Source organism: Gossypium hirsutum, chromosome A09 (assembly GCF_007990345.1).
Source record: "Gossypium hirsutum isolate 1008001.06 chromosome A09, Gossypium_hirsutum_v2.1, whole genome shotgun sequence".
Taxonomy (NCBI): domain Eukaryota; kingdom Viridiplantae; phylum Streptophyta; class Magnoliopsida; order Malvales; family Malvaceae; genus Gossypium; species Gossypium hirsutum.
In genome coordinates, this window is record NC_053432.1 from 7,769,916 (window position 1) to 7,785,000 (window position 15,085).

At 32.3% G+C, this 15,085-nt stretch overlaps 1 protein-coding gene across 3 annotated transcripts; it reads left to right on the forward strand.

Moving 5' to 3' along the window:
• Positions 1–10,723: 10,723 nt before the first annotated feature.
• On the forward strand, positions 10,724–14,269 carry LOC107888650 (protein NRT1/ PTR FAMILY 5.9). Of its 3 annotated transcripts, none has more exons than XM_041077496.1 (5): positions 10,724–10,959; positions 11,305–11,377; positions 11,458–11,675; positions 12,729–13,243; positions 13,330–14,269. In XM_041077496.1, exons 2-5 carry the CDS (start codon positions 11,323–11,325, stop codon positions 14,168–14,170), a joined length of 1,629 nt encoding a protein of 542 aa, XP_040933430.1. In that variant the 5' UTR covers positions 10,724–10,959; positions 11,305–11,322; the 3' UTR covers positions 14,171–14,269. The 3 variants fall into 3 exon arrangements, with proteins under 3 accessions (XP_040933430.1, XP_016668309.1, XP_016668308.1); XM_016812820.2 differs by having other exon boundaries at positions 10,951–11,120; XM_016812819.2 differs by lacking the exon at positions 10,724–10,959 and adding an exon at positions 10,993–11,120 and having other exon boundaries at positions 11,223–11,377.
• Positions 14,270–15,085: the final 816 nt, after the last annotated feature.

The window sequence follows — 15,085 nt, forward strand, 5'->3', positions numbered from 1 at the left end:
ATTTTCTTCTCGCGTTCCACTTTATTGAGCTCTCCCTGGTGGCTCTTGCTTTCAGATCCTTGCTTGCGATCATTGGAAATTTTTTTTCCTTTCATTTCCATAATTAGGCCAGCTCTAGCGAGGCCTATCTTTCTCTTGTTCTTGTTAGGTCTTTGCCCATGCATTGTCATCTATCACAACTATCTTTACTGTTTTATCATTTTTGGTGGATTTCTCTAGATCCACTTGCCACTACTTACACTTTCTTATAACTCTTGTTCCACTTGTATAGTTTCTCGTACTTTGCGCACTGGCCGTATACACTTCACTTCACTTTGCGCACTGGCCGTATACACTCCACCTTTAACCTTTATAGGTTTGAAAGTCTAAGTTTGTGTATCCAATAGGAGACATGTTCTCCCCAGAATACACAAGCATATAATCTCTACTTCTTTTAAGATACCTTAATATATGCTTTACAGTTTGCCAATGCCTGAGACCATGATTCATCTAATATTGACTAACCATTCCTACTATGAAACAGATATCTAAACGTGTGAAGAGCATTACATACATAAGACTTCCAACTTTGAAGCCAACTTTGAAGCATATGGAACCTTACTCACATGTTCTCTTTCTTCCACTGTCTTAGGATATTCATCCAAAGAAAAACGAAAGCCCAATGCAGTTGACTGAGTGCCTAGATTTGCATTGGTCATTAAAAACCATTCTAGTACCTTATCAATGTATAAACCTTACAATAAATCTATTGTTTTATTATTTCGATCCCTAAAGATTCAAATTCTAAGAATATAACTAGTTTCACCGAAGTCTTTCATGCTAAACTGTTGAGTTAACCACAGTTTAACCAATGAAAATTCTTCTATATTGTTTATGATAAGTAGAATATCATCAACATACAGAACGAGGAAGACCATATTTTTGTTATTTATATGCTTATAAAGACAATGTTCATCAATATTTTTCTCAAACCCAAAAGTCCTGATCGTTTGATCAAATATTTTATTTCATGAGTAGGACGCCTGTTGAAGTCCTTAAATGGATCTTAGCATTTTGCAAACTTTGTACTTCTTTCCTTTGACAACATAACTATTGGATTAAATCATATAAATGATCTCATCAAGATAGATATTTAAGAATGTTTACTTGACATCGATTTTCCAAATCTCATATTTAAGAACAGATGCAATGGATAAGAGTATGTTGGTAGACTTGAGCATGACTACTGGAAAGAAGGTCTTATCGTAATTGATGTCTTCTTTCTATGTATAGTCTTTCCCTACAAGTCTAGATTCATGTGTTTTTACTTTCCTTTCTACATTTCTTTTCTTCCAGTAGATCCACTTGCACCCTATGAGTTTAATCCTAACTGGTAAGTCTACAAGTTCCTACACCTATTAGATTTCATAGAATCTATCTCGGCATCCATAGCATGTCATTATCTTGCATAGCCTCCTTGTAAGTGAGTGGATAATCATCCACATGATTGGCTTCTGTATTATAAATAATACCATCATAGGTGAAGAAGTCTGGTTTCTTATAAACTCTCCAACCACAATGGATTCCCCTATATTGTTGATTGTTTGCAGGTCTTTCTATAACTTTCTCAAGAAATGAACTTGATGATTTTTCTACAACTTCTGTAAGTTCCTTGAGCACCACTTTACTTCGAGGCTTAAAGTTATCCATGTAGCTTTCCTCAAGAAAAGTAACATTAGTAGAATCTTTAATGGCATTATTTTTTGAATTGTAGAATAATCCATCATTCGTTCATTTTGGATATCTTAGAAACATGCACAATTTTGTCTATGCATCCAAATTCTTTGTATCCTTATCTAGAACGTGGGTTGGACAACCCTATATTCTAAAGTGATTTAGAGCGGGTTACTTTCCATGCCACAGTTCATAGGGTGTCTTACAAGCAAACTTGGTTGCCACATCATTTAGAATATAGCAAGCCATTTATATTGTATATCCCAGAAGGTATTAGGGAGTTGTGAATAGCTTAACATTAAACAAACCATGTCAAGCAAGGTTTTGTTCATTCTCTTAGTTACACCATTTTGTTGTGGAGTGTCCGACATAGTCAACTGGGATAGAATCCTATTCTTTATGAGGTATCCTAAGCACTCACCGAACAAGTATTCCCTACATCAGCTATATTGAAGATTCTTTATGGATAGATATAATTCTTTTTCCACTTTCATACAAAGCTCTTAAAATTTATCAAAGGTTTCATTTTTTTTCAATGCATTAGATGCACATATCCATATCGAGAATATTTTTTTATGAAAGTCATGTCATAATCGTAACCGCCTTGGGCACTAATGCTCATGGGACCACGTGCATCAGTGTGTACAAGTTCTAAGGGGTGGTTGGCCCTTGAACCTTTCGCATTAAAAGACCTTTTAGTCATTTTACCTTTCAAGAAAGATTCACATTGTGGAAGACTAACTTCTTTTAAGTATGCTTAAAGGACCATCTTTCACAAGTCTAGTGATTTTTTCTTAATTAATATGATCAAGTCTTAAGTGCCATATGTACCCTTCATTAGAGTGAGAAGTTTTAAGCCTTTTATTCACCATTGCAATTTGAAGCATCGAGTAGTTATTTTATTTGATAAAGTAGAGATTGTTTTCCATCCATCCATTACAAATCAAAGAACGATTTTTGCGAATAGCAATCTCTTTAGTAAATGTCACAGAATAACAATCATTAAATAAACATGCTATAAAAATTAAATTCCTCTTAAAAAAAGATACATAAAAGATGTCCTTAAAAATAATCTTCCTAAGATTATCAAAATGTAAAATAACTTCCCCCATTGCTTCAACTGAAACATAACTCACATATCTGGTTTGCAACAAGAGGCTCTTGTCACGTAGACTTCTTGTTTCGTTAGAGCCCTTTAAAGAAACACATACATGGTTAGTAGCTCCAAAATCAATAACCCAGGAGTCAATTGATTCTTCCACTAAGCAAGCTTCAACCATAAACAGTTTCATACCTTTTCCCTTTTCGGCTAGGTAATCTTTATACTCCTTGCAGTTTGATCTTAAGTGCCCTTTTCTGTTACAAAAGAAACATTTTATCTTTTTAGGATCTTCGACGCCTGAGTTTTCTTCCTATCCAGACGAGGTGAAATCGAAGACTTAGTCGATTTCTTCTTTCCCTTAGCTTTTTGCTTCCCGTTAGAGGATTAGAGGCCAATAGCTAAGTTTGCCTCAGATTTCACCTAACCTTGCTTACCATCATTTAATATCAACTCATAGGATTATAATTTCTTTATGAGTTGTATAAGCGTCTTGTTCCCCAAGTTGTAAGCAGCCCTAAAGCAAGTGACCTCCTTAGTCAAGGATTTGAACACCATTTCAATCTGAGTGCTCATGTCCAATTTAGCCCCATTGTCATTTGCTTTTGTAAAGAATCTCGTACCTTGTTAGACCAGTGTCGCGACATCCTAGGTTTGTTGTTGCGACATTGAACATCAAATGCTCTTCCCTTTTGCTTTGAAGTTGGATGTCACAGCATTGAATGGTTGTTGTGGTGAAATTGAAGGCTATTGGTTACCCCTTAAGTTCATTATCTCATAGGCCAAAAACGTTGTCTTCTATACTTAACCAACACTCTAGTTCTTCATTAGGCCCAGATTGGCCTAACAGGTCATAGAACACACTAAAAAGTTCATTTTATTGAATTCAAATACGAAATTAATTAAGTATATAAATTAAATAAAAGGATGACAAGTTACTCAAATACAAGCTCATTAAGTGTTGAAAATAGCTTAATTTGCCACAACGATTTGGGGTAGATCATAGGGACTGTGTCACAATCCAACAAGTCAACCAACCGATAATAATTATTGAATGTTCTGACCTCTTTCATTATTTGGTTCTTGGCATGATCCATTATATCTCATCTTTTTTTAGTGAACTTCATATGCAATCATTGTTCACAAAGTTGATTAATGCTAATTAGTTAGATTTGAGTCCTTCAACAAGGAAAAAGTGTTTCAATTCATGAAAGCCTTCAGTGTTGATAATTCTCTTTCTAAGAAATCTACCTTTCTTTCTATCACCGTAGATAACTCTACCTATATGACTATTCAGAAAATCCTTCAAGAGATCCTTCTTGCCAATCTTATACCTCAAACACCTATTATTGGAATGCAAAACATTTTTAGCAATGGCTTTCAAATATGTATGAACAACTATAAAACATTTTTGTTCTTTTTCCTTTACACTTGCTTCTGTTGACATCCTCTCTTTGTTCTTTGCTTTCTTGGAACATGAGGAACAACATAATATACATTCCTTAGATCACAAAGAAACCTATAGCACATTGGCTTGATGAGTCCACTTATACCAAAGTAATAGCATAGTAGTCTTCCATTCTTCTTATGATGAATCAAAATATGTAATGGTCTTTCCTTAATTTTTTTGGATGCTTGTGGTTCAGTTGTACGTTTTTGTTTTACAAAGGTAGTGGCTAAAGTTGAAAATTTACTTGTATATCCTTTTACCTTATTACCTGTTTCAAATCTAGGAGTAAGGATTTCATCAAGTTTCATGCTTTAATTCCAAATTTTTCAAGATGACTTGGGAAGCAATTAGTTCCTTCTGAACTTCTTTTAGCTTTGCTTCTCATTCTGCCAAGAGGATGTTTTTGTCTTTCACAAGTTTAGTCAACTTTGGTTTTCCCACTTCAATATAAATATTTTTTCATTAAGATTATTTAATATTTTGGAACTTGTCTAGCATATCTCTATTATAAGTTTAGTCCACTTGTACATTAGCAACAACTTCATCACCATCATTACTTTCTTTTGAAACCGACTTTGTACATGTTGTAACATTGAACATACCAACCATTGTCTTAGTTGCAAAAGTAATATAGTTGCTTATATGTTTGTCATATTCTTCACACCCAATTTTCTTATCACTTCAAATATAATTAAATGACTTCTTCTTTTTCTTGAGAGTATATTGCATATTCTTCTTGAATATGACCAGACCTTTTACACTTGTGCTGTCCCCCTTTTTTTTTCACCTTAGGTTCATCCTCTGTGACATAATCATTTCCTTTGCTTTTACAAGAAACTCAACTAGTATATGCTTTCTTGTTATCTTAGTGAACTTGCTAAAAAATTTGTTAAAGTCTTGTTCTAAATTCATCTTGAAAGTTTATAAAGAGTCAATAAGCTTATACACCCTTATAGTTTGATGGCTTTTGCTTCTTCTATTGATTTGATTTTAATGGAAAGCTATTTTAGTAGAGACCCTAACACCTTTCAAACCAACTTGACCTCTAAATATTGCCTACAAAAGTAAAATTTTCATTAATGATACCACATAATTTAGCGTAAAAATCCAGTTAAGTTTCTATTTTCTGACGTTCAAAAGTTTTTAAACCTAGTTAAAAGCATATGTAGCTTTGATCATTTCACTAAAAAGGTCTTTAAAGGTTGCTTTGAGAGTCCTCCAAGCTTTATTAGTAGATACATGTTTGGAAATGTGTTTCAATTTTTAAGGATCTATTACATTATGTATTTCATTTATGATTTTTCTAGTTTACTTGTGATCTTATCTTGCTATATTGTCTAAGTTTCCTTAGATTTTATAGATTTGTATCATCTAACTAGTTGTCAAAGGAGGTTCCTAACTTGCTAAAATAGCTCACTAAGCTTTCTAATAAATAAGTTTGGTGAATTCTATCTCGTACCTTGTAAGCATAATTGGAACCATCCAATAATGATAACCATAAGATTGAGCTTCCTTCCTTCGTGAAATCCATGATCATCAACTAGATACAAGATTACACTAACTACCTTTAGTAGTAAGATCTAATATCAACAAAAATGTCTAGTTGCAACATTGTTACACAAGTTGTTGTATTGATTGTTGTAACAAGCAATGAAATAATAAACTATGAACAAAAAATTAAAGACCACTAGAAATGTTTATGCAGCTTGTATTACAATTTGTGCCCTTAGTCTTGTGGTTTCTCCATTCTACTTGTAATTTTGAACTGATTGAATAAATAAATTTCCATATAAATAAATTTTTTATATCTTTGTATGGTTTCCCTCAATGGATTTTGCAGAAAAGCAAAATGAATAAACAAATATTTGTTCATATATTATCTAAGGGTTTAAGTTGCATAATTTGAAAAGGATCATGATTCGAGAAGACAACTTATACTAGTAGGTATTCTAAATTTTTCTTAGCCTATAAGAATCAAAATGAACAATTGATTCATGAGGACTATTATGTTGTTTATAAGTCTAATTAGAGAGATACCTTATCATGGGTATCAGAGGATTTGTCTTCCAAAAGTAAAGACATATGTATGATTGTCTGGATTGACAATATATTGAACTAGACGCATGTAGAATTTATCCTAGATTTGTTTATGAATTTATTCACTTATGACATTCATTGTGTGACATTTGTGGTGTGACTTACATTAATCCTGAGTAAATGATTGACCATGTCTACATTGTTATGTACTTTGACATTTTGAAAGCTTTTGGCATTAGAGTTGAAAGTTAATATATTGGGTGTATGACTTATGTATAGCATGACTACATTTAGAATAGTAGAATTCATAAATCAGTTAAAGAGTAAGTGATATCTTCTCACTAGCATTGCATGAATTATGAGAAAGGAACGTAGCCACGGGTCATTTGTTAGTGACGAATCGTTATCATTACTATTTGTCTACAATGATCTTTTTCATCATGAAAGATGCAATGGTGACCATGAGATAAAATATAATCTAATTAGGAGAATGAATTAAACCTAAATAGATCAAAGATATCCTATGAGGGTTACACACAAATGACAAGGTCATTAGGCAAAAGCATAAAATCTTAGTTGCTTTCGAAATGGTATATAATGGGGGAATCAGTCATGATACTTTTAGTGGATTGACTCCATGACTAAAAAATTGTAATTAATAAATAAAGTGTTAAACTTAATTACAAATTATTTAAGTCTTAATTATATATGTCTGATTAGTCTTTTCTCTAGCTCAGTACAACTTTAAAGGGATTGCAAATAAGAACCATTATGATGAATGATGAAAAACAATATATGAGAAAAAGATTGCATGAGTTAGTATTCAGAGTAAATACATTTTCTCAAAGGAGCAAGAGATGACTTCAAAATTAATTTAATTTCTCCAAATTATTATTTAATTGAATGTAATTAAATATTTGAGTCCAAAATGAAAATCAAATTATTGGTCATCGTAGTTTTACTAAATAGGACAATAAAATTTATTTATTCGTAGATTTTAGTATAGTAAAGTCGTAATGACTTTAATAGAAATAGAATTAGGTTGAGCAAATAATTTTGTTGGATAATTATATGACCTTAATTTAACTTGATTTAATTTAGAACTAGCTTGCACTTATAATTATACCCAATACATGAAAAGCCTAGGGAAACCAATTAATAGTAAGTGAATGGTATAGAGAGAGAGGAAATCCCTATGCTTGTCACCTACCTTATTATTTTTCCTCTTCTTATTCTAGTAGAACTCTTTTCAATTTTTTTCTATATATAAGGAGTAGAGGCTGTTGAAAATAGGAGGGAAATATATGATGATACTCTGTTGAATTTTAGTGAAAATTTTATTTGGGTTATTTTCTTAAACTCAAATAAATTTTATTTCTCATGAATACTTGTTCAAATTTGTGAGATTATAATTACTTACTTCTTAGAAATTATAATTCAAATTTAAAAGATTGAATTTTCGATTTTGGATTTTTTCCTACAGAAAGTCAACTTTCCCCACAAGGAAGTCTCAATTTTCATCTTGTATTTGGTTCTTTGAATAGAATCCACTCTCTAAGCATCCGAAGGTTTTAAAATAACAAAGAAGATCATTTAGTCTAAAGTTAGAAGGATTTGGACACTAGATTCTAGATTCGTCATATCTCTTTAGCTCGGAAGCACATATACTAAATTTGATGGGACTTGTTACTATGAAAAAAACAACCAAGATCTAGTTTGATGAAAAATTTTAAAATTTTACTGTGTATTTAAAACTACTTTTCATAAATATTCTTCTAACAGTTTAGTGAACAATCTAAGTCAAGAATGGAACAATAAACCACGAACAAAAGATCAAAGGACACGAGATGTTTATGCACTTTGATGAACCATCTATGGATTTGAGAACTTACTCAAAGTTGAATTCATTAATAAGTCTCAATAAAAGCATGAATTTAAACTCATACAATGCAAAGATTGTTGTAACCATAATCTTGCATACTTGATGTGAATTCTCTCAACCTTTAACCTCTTTTATTGAGGGTTGTAAAATCAATTTTTATGAATAAACAATTTACTCTCAAATTACACTAGTTAAATATGTTCTTAAAATAAATAGTGTAGTGCTCTCTGAATTTAACCACTAAATGACAAAGGTTGAAGGTTTCTTAAAAAGTTAAATTTTGTTATTAGTCTTTTTACATAAATTATGGATTTAATCCCTATATTTTAATTTGATCAATTATAGTCTCTGTACTTTTTGAATTGGGCAATTTTAGTTCTTTCATTTTTCAAAATTTTAAATTTTAGCTCTGACCCAAATAGAAGCAATTAAATCTGTGTTATTAAATTCAATTACTAGTCTTGTATCATGCATACAATTATAGATTTGGTCCATGTTCTCCAACTGAATCATTTTAAGTCTTTATACTTTTCAAAATTTGAAATTTTAGTCAAGATGCAAATGACAATCGTTAATCCATTAATTGGATTTTTAGTGAGTAATATGTAGAAATAACAAGTTGACATGATGATAAATGTTTAACACGTCATATTTCAGAAAGGGTAAACTATCAAAATAGTCACTTTTTTTGTCTCAGGTTACATTTTAGTCACTTATGTTTGAAATGTTACGTTTAAGTCAATTGTGTTGTTGTGTTGTAACATTTTAGTCACTGAGTGTTAATTGCCTTAACGGTGTAACAAAAAGCTGACGTGTCACATTAAATCATCATTTCAGACGAAAATTTTAGGTTAAATTATACAATTGGTCCTTATTTTTTTGAGCAATTTAATTTTTTTTCCTTTTATATTCTTTGAACTTTCCCCTTTTTTTTTCATTCTCTTCCCCTTCTCTCTTTGTTTTCATCCCTTCTCCATTCCTTTTAACGTAGTTTTTCTATATTTTACATTTTTTAAAACTAGTCCTTATACTTTTATTTTTTTGAAAAATTTAATTTTCATTTTTATTTCTTTATTTTCCATTTCTTCTTCCCCTTTAATTTTCTCTTTTCTCATATTCTTCACTGCAGACAGAAACATGATCTTTTTCCATCAAATAAACTAAGTCCTTATTTCTTTCACATGATTCCTAAATTGATTTCACTCAAAACTGAATATCAATCATTCTTAATCAAATCTCAATTTGAATATAACCTAATTTTGAAACAAAAACTGGATCTAACTAATCAATATAAAAAAAATTATATCCTTAATCAAATCTAAACATAAATTGAATTATTTATATTCAAAACAATTTTTTTCCATTTCCAAAATTTTGTAGAATTGTGTAGATTATTCTTTCTTTTTCTTTTATTTTCTGACGAATAAAATAAAGCAAACGATAAAATTGATCTAAAACTTCTTGGATATTCCCAGGCAAGCTTGATTGGAAGACAAGCATGAATGAACTAAAGAGAGAAAAGGGAGCATGGAACCAAATTGGTTTGGGTAAAGTTGAGGGTAAATTTCATATGATGGTCGTTTTAGTCATTGATAGTGTAGAAATCATTTGAAGAATCCATGAAACAATGTAGTTCCGAGAGGGAGAGAATGTTGTAGGTAAGATCGATAAGGTGGTCGTGAGAGTTGATTAGGAGGTTAGGAACGGGCTCGATAAACTTTGTTTAGGGTGGACTGCCATAAGTCCCGACTAGCAAGGTCTTTCAGTGAGACAAACTTGTGGTCTAGGTCATTGAGAGATCCAAATTGGTTCGTTAAAGCGATGATGGACGATGAATGTTTGTAATTGTGGGGTGAGAATATGTGAAACAAGTTTTATTTTGGTTTCAAATTTTGCCTTTTATTTTTTCATAAACTTAAAAAAGCTTTAACAAATGAAAGAAATAAAGAAACTATGTTAAAAGAGATGAAGAAGGGAGGAAAACAAATGGAGAAGCATAAGAGAATGAAAAGTAAAGGAAAAAAAAAGGAAAGTTAAAAGAATATAAAAGAAAAAAATATGGTGATAAATTGTATAATTTAACCTAAAATTTTTGTTTAAAATGATGATTTAACGTGCCACGTCAGCTTACCGTTACACCGTTATTGACAATTAACGACTCAGTGGCTAAAATGTTACAACATATTAACATAAGTGATTAAAATATAACATTTCAAATATAAATGATTAAAATACAACCTGAGGTAAATAAAAGTGACTATTTTTGTAGTTTACTCTTTCAGAAATAGTAGAACTTAACTTTGTTAATTTAATAATTATAATTTAGTGATGAGTGGAAGTTTAAAATTTGAAAAATATAGAATATAAAAGCAATCAAACTAAAATACAACACAAATTTCACAAAATACAAAAAAGCAAAGTTTAATCTTCTTAAAAACCCTTAAAAGCACAACTCGTCATGGTAATAGAATTATTATTCTTCTACGACGATGATTTAAACCCAAATTATTTGGGAAGTAAATAAACATCATATCACTATATCAAAGGAATCATCTTGAATAAGCACCCCATCGATATATCAATGGAATCCTCTTGGATGAGCTCGATATTAATCCTCAATACCCATAATTAACTGCTTTTTTTACTTGCTTACAACATTGGGAACTTCATATATCTGAGATTACCTGGCTTACCTATTCAACTCCATGTGTCAATGAAGCAGACGTGTTTGCTTCATCGAATTTTAACTGCTAAATCAGTTTTTCCTGCATTTTCTTGGTAACCCCAAAACTGAAAGTGGGTTAATTTTTATTTATTTAAACTATTTTCTTTCTTCAATAACACGAGCTTTGCTATTGGGATCTTACTTTGCTTTTGAGTATATCCACTGTGTTAGTGTCGCATGACTCAACATAAACAAAAGTCTTTCATAGCTTTCTGTAAGGAAAAAGAAGCCTCTTATTTCAATATAAATATTTCTAATTTTATAGTTTTTTTTTAAAGAAGTTTTCAGAAGTTTATATTTTATGTTTATATGTCAGATTTTCGGGTGTTCGATTTCTGCAGTTAATTAAGAGCTAGCTTTTATAAACTCAAAGAGGTATTTCAATTTCACTCAAGCAGGTTGTTTTGTCTTTAAACATGGCTGAAGAAGGAAGAGCTCAAGGACTTAGTAAATCATGTGTTCTTCTTATAGGTAACCATTTCTTTTTGCATATTTCCCCTATTTCTTAATTTAGCTAGCTTCCATTTCTGTAAGTTTTAAGATTTTTGCAGTGATTGCTGGCATGGAGAGGTTTGCTTTTAAAGGGGTGGCATCAAATTTAGTGACATATCTTACAGATGTAGTGAAGATGAGCAATTCTTCAGCTGCCAAAACAGTGAACAGTTGGTGTGGGTTTACTTCAATTGTACCATTGTTGGTAGCACCCTTGGCTGACTCATTTTGGGATAGGTATTCAACCATCTTGACCTCCTCTTTCCTCTATGTTTTGGTGAGTCAAATCTCTTCTTAAATTATGTTCTTCATTTTTCTGGTTTTGGGTTGTGATAATAATTGCAGTACTTCAACATCCTTGGGTTTGTTTATTATCAATGAAAGGCAATTGGAATTCACCACTAGGCACCAAACAATGTTGGATCCTGACTAATCACTTCCACTTAATTTTCATTCTTGATGTTTCTCTAAGTACCTATAATTGGATAGGAGAGTGACGATATGATTAAAATGTCATCCGACTTTGGGTGTTTACTTTTCTTTGAAAATTGGATTCTAAAGAGGGGCAAATCAGATATTTTAATAAAATTTTCGGACTTGGATCGAGATATGATTTACCTAAAATCTATTTCTCTTGTTATAGTTACTAATTCTTTTTTCTTTTAATTTATAATACTTTTAATAGTAAAAAGTAGTATGGAAGCCCGTTTCCAATGAGTCAAATTTTATGGTCTCTTCTATTAGTATTTATATATTAAATTAAAAAATAAATTAATTTTTTTAAAATTTTATTCATTTGTGTTCTTAAAGATTATAATAGTTGATAGAATAATCCCACATTAACATGTGGTATTTCACGTACACTTTATATTAACATATAAAGATTAGTTTTTAACAGCAAAAATAGATAGAATTTTAACAAAAGAACCAACTTATTCTTTAATTTAATGGATAAAAATTTACCCATTTTTTAGTAGCGTGGACAAAATGCAGTGTGACTTTTAGTACGACAGTATTTATAGTATTTTAATATATTATTATTATAATATTTTTAATTTCACTTTCGTAAAATGATATAAAATTTTCAAACGGATGAAATTGGGATATATGATTTTGGAGTCGGAATCATTAAATAAAGTTGGAGATTGATGAATTTAATCGAGATTGAGGTGGACAAAAATTTATTCCGCCCATATGAGTATCATCGCTAAACATCACCCTCCAAATATATTTAAAAAATATCAAAAAGTAACAAAGAGAAAACATGCCAGTATTAATTACCCACGTATGGATCCAAGTAACAAAGTTTTTTCTTCTTTTGTAATTGAAGGGCCTTGGAGCAGTGGCATCAACAGCTTTGCTATGGACATATACACCTCCAAGCACCACAAGTTCCTCAGCCTTCCTCTTTTGGTCCCTTTGTTTGATTTCATTAGGCCAAGGTGCATATAACCCATCACTGCAAGCCTTTGGAGCCGACCAATTGGACCATGATGATGAACTTCCATGCACAATTGATGACAAAAAAACCTCCAAAAAAAAGGGGTTATTTTTCCAATGGTGGTATTTTGGTGTTTGTAGTGGCAGCCTCTTGGGTGTAATCCTTATGTCCTACATCCAAGATACCTTAGGTTGGGTACTCGGTTTTGCCATCCCCATGTTTGCCATGGTTATATCGGTCGTGTTTTTCACATGCGGTAATCGGACCTACGCTCATAAACCGGACCGAACCATGTACAATAAACACTTTCCCAACATGCTTCGAGTCATCAAAATGATGGCATCGAGATTAATCAATGGTGGAATCGCCTTGCCAAACGACAAGTCCAATATGGCCGAGCTAGAGTGAGTTTTTCTTATTCGATTTCAAGGATGCTTTAGTTATATGCATGAGCTTTGAGGGTGATTCTAAGTTTCTAACTTGTTTATAGGCTTGAAGAGAGACCTCTTTGCGATCAAAAGGTTTGCATCAATGAGGTCTCGGATTTAAATCTTGAGTCTGAATCCAATACTCATCTAATTGAAAACGCGAAAATAGTGCTCCGACTTTTGCCTATATGGACGATGCTTCTAGTGTTTGCAGTAATTTTCCAACAGCCTGCTACGTTTTTTACGAAACAAGGGATGACAATGAAACGAAACATCGGGAAGAACTTCATCATACCTCCCGCTACGCTACAAAGCGCTATTACATTGTCTATAATCCTCTTGATGCCTTTATACGACAAAGTTTTCATCCCGATCACAAAGATGGTTACTCGTAACGAGAAAGGTATTAGTGTAATGCAAAGGATGGGAGTCGGGATGTTCCTTTCTGTCATCGCTATGATCATCGCTGCAGTCGTTGAAACGAAGAGGCTCGAGATCAGCAGGGAAACTGGCGTCCAGGAATCTGAAACGGTGCCATTAAGCATCTTTTGGTTACTTCCTCAGTATGTTCTTTTAGGCATTTCAGACATTTTCACTGTGGTTGGCATGCAAGAGTTCTTCTATAACGAAGTACCAGTCCGTATGCGGACGATGGGATTCGCTCTATATACCAGCGTTTTTGGCGTCGGAAGTTTCCTTAGCGCCTTGATGATATCGGTCATCGAAGCATTTACGAGTTCGGGAGGAAGACAAAGCTGGTTCTCGGATGACATGAGGGAGGATAGGCTTGACAAACTTTACTGCCTTTTAGCCATTGCCAGTGCTTTGAGCTTACTGTTTTATGCAATCTGTTGTAAATGCTATAAAAGTAGGATTGAGCTTGAAAATGGAAACTGTAAATAAGCTCTTGAAATTTCCATTTTCATCTTTTTTAAATGCAATAGTTTCAATTAGATGTAAATATTTCATCAAATTAATTTAGCACGAAGGATTGAAACCGTACTCTTCTTTTTTAAAAATAGCATTCATACTTATTCTTTTTGTTCGTAAATCATCATGTCAATAATTATTGACTTTTAATTTGATTGGTATGGATATTGTTATTAATACAGGAGAACATAAGTTCGAGTGCGCTGAAGCGTATTATACTCTACTTTTATATATGAGTTGGAGAGAAATTATATTAGTTTTAGGTATTATTTAGGTGCAGAGGAAAGTGATAGTGTCATAAAATCTGGGCTGTAAGGTTTGGAAAGGACTTGAAATCGAAGCCCTTGGCGGCAAGCCCTGATTATTAAGGTGATAGGCAAATCGATTGCTTTTGAAACTCTTCTGGGTAGAATGATTACTTTATGGAAACTTGAAGGGGACTTTGATTGCATTGATTTGGGTTGTGGGTTCTATGTGGCGAAGTTTGAATGACCTGAAGACAGATTGAAGTTATGATGAGGGGGCTTGAAAAATTATAGACCACTACTTTGATAGTCCAGAAATGGAAACCAAATTTTCATCTAGTGACAACGTCGGCACTCTTATGAATTCATTTATTGGGGTTACTGCTAGAATCTTTTAAGAATTGGTCTTAGTGGAGATTGGTAAGCTAATGGAGGAGGACTCTAATACCACGTGGGCGACTAGAGGTAAAATTGCTGGGATTTGTTTAAACCATTAATGTCAAAAGTGAAAATTGGGAATTTTATGTAGAATATTGAATACGAATGAATTTGTTTCTGTTGTGGTCTTGTCAAACATTGCTTCCAATCATGTCCTCTGCAACATTTACAAACTTCAAATGAGGCACAACTAATCGATGTTATG

Bases quoted from the DNA above. Each gene is read 5' to 3' on its own strand.
- LOC107888650 (XM_041077496.1), top strand. From the start codon at position 11,323: ATGGCTGAAGAAGGAAGAGCTCAAGGACTTAGTAAATCATGTGTTCTT. The intron at 11,676-12,728 runs GTGAGTCAAATC...TTGTAATTGAAG, and splicing joins CCTCTTTCCTCTATGTTTTG to GGCCTTGGAGCAGTGGCATC. The intron at 13,244-13,329 runs GTGAGTTTTTCT...ACTTGTTTATAG, and splicing joins TCCAATATGGCCGAGCTAGA to GCTTGAAGAGAGACCTCTTT.